The sequence below is a fragment of the Pinus tabuliformis genome, chromosome 8 (assembly GCF_031772625.1).
Source record: "Pinus tabuliformis cultivar Carrire ecotype Pingquan chromosome 8, CPIR1, whole genome shotgun sequence".
In the NCBI taxonomy this organism is placed as follows: Eukaryota; Viridiplantae; Streptophyta; class Pinopsida; order Pinales; family Pinaceae; genus Pinus; species Pinus tabuliformis.
In genome coordinates this window covers 516,021,495-516,026,508 of record NC_142294.1, presented here as the reverse complement: position 1 = coordinate 516,026,508, position 5,014 = coordinate 516,021,495, and the positions used below count along the sequence as shown (strand labels likewise).

Genomic DNA, 5,014 nt, shown 5'->3' with positions numbered 1-5,014 from the left:
TAATGATGCTTACTTTCCCAAACAATCCCAACTACAATAGCATTCTTTCTTTTTTTGCAGCTGCTGTTGATGAAACATGGTGGTCAAATTATATATGGCGGTCCACTAGGTCACCATTCAATCCATGTCATAGAGTACTTCCAGGTATATGATTAATGTTTGCTAATGCAGCATATGTTATTAAGGCATCTTATAGTTTATTCAAGTCTCATTGAATCTAGCAACTTGAAATGTCCTGGACAGGCTATTGAAGGTGTGACAAAGATTACTGATAAATGTAACCCTGCAACATGGATGCTAGAAATCAGCTCTAGAGCTGCTGAGGAGCGCCTTGAGATAGATTTTGCTGAAATTTATAAGAAGTCTCCTCTTTTCCAGTAAGTCTAGATCAAACGCTCTTATAATGCCCATAACAGATTTCAAAGAAATATGAATATCATATTCATGGATGTGCTATGGAAGAAAAACGGGAGGTTATATTGAGGGGGATATACATATCTCTGGTTTTCCAAAGGTACAGGAGACATTTGCCAGGGTTTCAGATTATTGCGAGCAAAATGATATTCACTTTCCTCAGATAACAGTACGAGAATCAGTAGTGTTCTCTGCTTACTTGCGCCTTTCACCAGAAATAGATACCAAGAGCAAGCAGGTAAATATTTATGGTGATTTTAATCTTAAAAATATACTCCTGATGCAACAGAAATGTTGAGAGCCGCTTATGAACCACCTGTGGACTTTAATATAGTTTCTTTCTTTCATTCTTAATATTGGGTTTCCTAAGATTGAGATTGTTCTATTTAACAGATGTTTGTGGATGAAGTGCTGGAGCTTGTAGAGCTTGATAGCTTGAGAGACACATTGGTGGGTCTTCCTGGTGTGAGTGGTCTATCAACTGAGCAACGGAAGAGACTAACCATTGCTGTAGAACTTGTTGCAAATCCTTCAATCATATTCATGGATGAGCCGACATCTGGTCTGGATGCTAGAGTTGTAGCTACCATGATGGGTACAGTTAGGAATACAGTGGACGCAGGCCGAATTGTAGTCTACACTATCCATCAGCCAAGTATAGATATTTTTGAAGGATTTGATGAGGTAAGATACATCTCTAACTCCTTATAGGTTGTTAATATAGCCAAATCTGAAATTGCGATCAGACACCCACAAAAAAAATATGAAAGCATGCATGAGACCACATGTCATGGAAGGAAAAATATTTTTCACTAGAAATCCAAACCACTGACAATAATCATAGGGGGCCAATTGGTAGTGATGTATCTAGAGTTCGGAGAGCTATATTTAAATTTCAAATCCAAGGCCATGGAGTAAAATATTTAATATCAAAGGTCTTCAGCAAAATGGCTAGTTTTGAAAAGGTTATAAGATGGATTGTAGGAAGAAGTAGATGGTTCTGTAAATTTCTAGAAAGGAAGATCTTTTAGAAGCCCACCAATATCAATGTTTAAAACAATTTTCACTGCCCACTCTGAAGGGCAATGCATTTGGACACCTAGGTAAAACCTGATAATCATGTGTGTAAAGCAATGCTTATTGAACAACACCTTGCAAATATTTAATGATGCTTACTTTCCCAAACAATCCCAACTACAATAGCATTCTTTCTTTTTTTGCAGCTGCTGTTGATGAAACAAGGTGGTCAAATTATATATGGCGGTCCACTAGGTCGCCATTCAATCCATGTCATAGAGTACTTCCAGGTATATGATTAATGTTTGCTAATGCAGCATATGTTATTAAGGCATCTTACAGTTTATTCAAGTCTCATTGAATCTAGCAACTTGAAATGTCCTGGACAGGCTATTGAAGGTGTGACAAAGATTACTGATAAATGTAACCCTGCAACATGGATGCTAGAAATCAGCTTTAGAGCTGCTGAGGAGTGCCTTGAGATAGATTTTGCTGAAATTTATAAGAAGTCTCCTCTTTTCCAGTAAGTCCAGATCAAACGCTCTTATAATGCCCATAACAGATTTCAAAGAAATATGAATATCATATTAGATCAATTATTTGAGTGATATGGTGTTATCTTTTTTGCAGGTATCATATAGAGCTAGTTAAAGAATTATCCACACAAGTTCAAGGTGCCACGGATCTTTACTTTCCAACCAAGTTTGCCCAATCTACATGGGCCCAATTTACTGCTTGTCTGTGGAAGAAGCACTGGACATATTGGCGAAGCACAGATTACAATTTAGTCCGTTTGTTCTTCACATTTATATCGGCACTCTTTTTTGGCACCATCTACTGGCAGTGTGGAATGAAAATGTAAGTACGACAAACATTTGCTTAGCAATGATAATAAATAGAAAGTTTATATGGCTTATAATTTTAGTATTATATATCCATGATCCACAGATGTTCCAAACAATATATCAGGGGTGATGCCAAAATTGAAGCATTGCAACTTGATGGAGGAATTTTGGGTTAAGACCTTTTAATGTAAAAATCCTTTTAAATATAAAAAAGAACAAATTCATGACCAGAATCACAAAATTGGCAGAAAATATTTCTTGCCATTATTTTCTTGCCATGGGACCCGATAATTTTAAAAACAATAAGTATTAACTGTTTTGTTTGCATCTGTTGCAGAGAAACTAAAAACGACTTGTTAAAGGTCAGGGGGGCTTTGTATGGTGCAACTTTATTTCTGGGAGTCACTAATTCCTCTTTAGTGCAATCCATAGTGGCTGTGGAGCGAACTGTCTTTTATAGAGAAAAGGCAGCTGGAATGTACTCTGCTTTACCCTATGCTCTATCACAGGCAAGCTTAGTGACTATAAACCTTCTCAACCAAACTTTAAAATGATTTTCTACCTTCTTTAGCCCACACACACACACACATATATATATATATATATATATATATATATATATATATATATATATATAAATGATTTTCTACCTTCTTTAGCCCACACACACACACACACACACAGATATATATATATATATATATATATATATATATATATATATATATATATATATATATATATATATATATATATATATATATATGATAGCCTACAACTAAAACTTCACCTATTTTTCATTCTAATAATAAATATTTCAATCAGGAAAATACATTATATTTGATAAATTATAATAGATACTGACATTGCATTACTACATTAGATTGAAATATACCAATATGTTATCTAAATTGCACAATATGCTGTTTGTTTCAGATTGTAATTGAGATTCCCTACATACTTATTCAGACAACCATGTATGGATTGCTCACGTACACCATGATAGGATTTCAGTGGTCTGCACTGAAATTTTTCTGGTATATATTCACCATGTTCTTCACCTTTCTCTATTTTACATATTATGGAATGCTGGCTGTCGCAATCACTCCAAGCTACCAAGTTGCTGCTGTTGAATGGTGAACTCAAAGACCACAAACATGGCATATCAGAAGATAACTAGATCTAATAATTTAGTAACATGAATATAGTGGACAACACATAGTAGTTTGAAACAACAGTTAATATTTTCTTATCCACACAATATAAAAGTTACACCGCGTAGTTTGAAACAACAGATAATATTCTCTTATCCACATAATATAAAAGTTACACCGCTGTTGTGAAGGGATTAGAATGGCTTCTCAAAACCCTGAGGCACCCTCTCAGTAGATTCACTCTACTCATTCTAGCTAACTACAATGCTCTCCCAACTTGACTTGACAAGAAAGGAAACAAAAATTACAATAATATCTCTCTGTCAAAGGAATCATTAGCCAATATAACAAATAATTTATTTTGTTGTTATGTCTAAGTTAGCACTCCTTCAAAATAAAATAAAATTAATGTGTCTTTTTGAACTTCTTAATTTAGCATCATCGATCATATGCATAGAAGTTGTGTAGGGGATCTGTAGGTTCAGAACATAGAAGGGAAATTTTGAACCAGTGTTAACAGGATCGTGGCTTGAACCTACCTTTTTCCCAACTTGTCTGAGTCAAACTTGGTTGTTGACAGAGAGTTTGATTTTCCAACTTGTAACTTGTTTGTTGACAGAGTTTGACTGTCAACACGAGTTTGACCTCTGAGCATGAGTATGACTTAGTTGACTGAATCAAACTTGTGTTATAAAAACCCTCATCCGGCCCAATTTAGGTTATTTTTACCTCTGCTGAGTTCATTGCTCCTCTACTGAGTGATTAATTTCTGTGAAATAGATTGAAGGGAGGTCATGTTGTCGCACTCACCATTGCTTATATATTTTCATCAAAATATATATGTGTATATCTTTATATTTTTGTTCTACTCTCCAATTTTGTCTCGAATTTTTTCCTTATCCTTGCCCAAAACTTGGCCTCCTCGAATTTTCCTTGATTATGCATCTGGTAACGCTTGGAGGGAGCTGTGCTAAACGACATCTCTTTCCTTAAACTGTTAGAAGCCCCCCAAATGCCCTCTTTCTTTCTGTATCCATGTATACCAGTAGGCTATATGTGTTCTCTCTGTTGGTGAAGTGATAACATGGAATTTAAATTCCCTACTAGGCTACATGTACTATGCTGTCAAATTGGCCCCCTGAAATTTGAAATCATGATAACTAATTTGGAATTGCGATTTTTTATCTGCTAACACTAGAGTGCTGGGACACACTCATCATCAAGCTATGTACACCAGACTTCTTAATAAATGAATAAATTGTGGTCTAATTGTTAGCAGGTCTCATTTGTCTAACTGTAGTTACTAGCCATCAAAAGCACAGAAAAAGATTTAGAGCTAATTCTAAATGTGTATCAGCAGGGTTTTTCTTGGTAGAGTTTCTTTGACTGCTGGATAGGGCACCATCTATGCTGATTCTTGTATTGTAGAATCTTCTTGACAAGCTGTTTCCCTTGAAACCTGAGATAGCCTTCTAACTCAACTCATATGTCTTTGACCTGGGAGGGAGGTATAATTATATGGTACCTAGTAACATCATACTCCAACTCCACATCACCTGGAGTCATCTTTATTTTTCGGGTCCA

At 35.5% G+C, this 5,014-nt stretch overlaps 1 protein-coding gene across 1 annotated transcript; it reads left to right on the top strand.

Moving 5' to 3' along the window:
- Positions 1 to 246: 246 nt before the first annotated feature.
- On the top strand, positions 247 to 2,830 carry LOC149236392 (ABC transporter G family member 29-like). Its single transcript, XM_089368884.1, has 6 exons — positions 247 to 652; positions 808 to 1,098; positions 1,638 to 1,721; positions 1,821 to 1,954; positions 2,062 to 2,289; positions 2,614 to 2,830. The coding sequence occupies exons 1-6, from the start codon at positions 449 to 451 to the stop codon at positions 2,828 to 2,830; spliced, it is 1,158 nt and encodes a 385-aa protein (XP_089225010.1). The 5' UTR covers positions 247 to 448.
- Positions 2,831 to 5,014: the final 2,184 nt, after the last annotated feature.

Coding starts and splice junctions, on each gene's coding strand:
- LOC149236392 (XM_089368884.1), top strand. CDS start 449: ATGTGCTATGGAAGAAAAACGGGAGGTTATATTGAGGGGGATATACAT. Junction 1,099..1,637: donor TTTTTGAAGGATTTGATGAG/GTAAGATACATC, acceptor CTTTTTTTGCAG/CTGCTGTTGATGAAACAAGG. Junction 1,955..2,061: donor AAGAAGTCTCCTCTTTTCCA/GTAAGTCCAGAT, acceptor TCTTTTTTGCAG/GTATCATATAGAGCTAGTTA.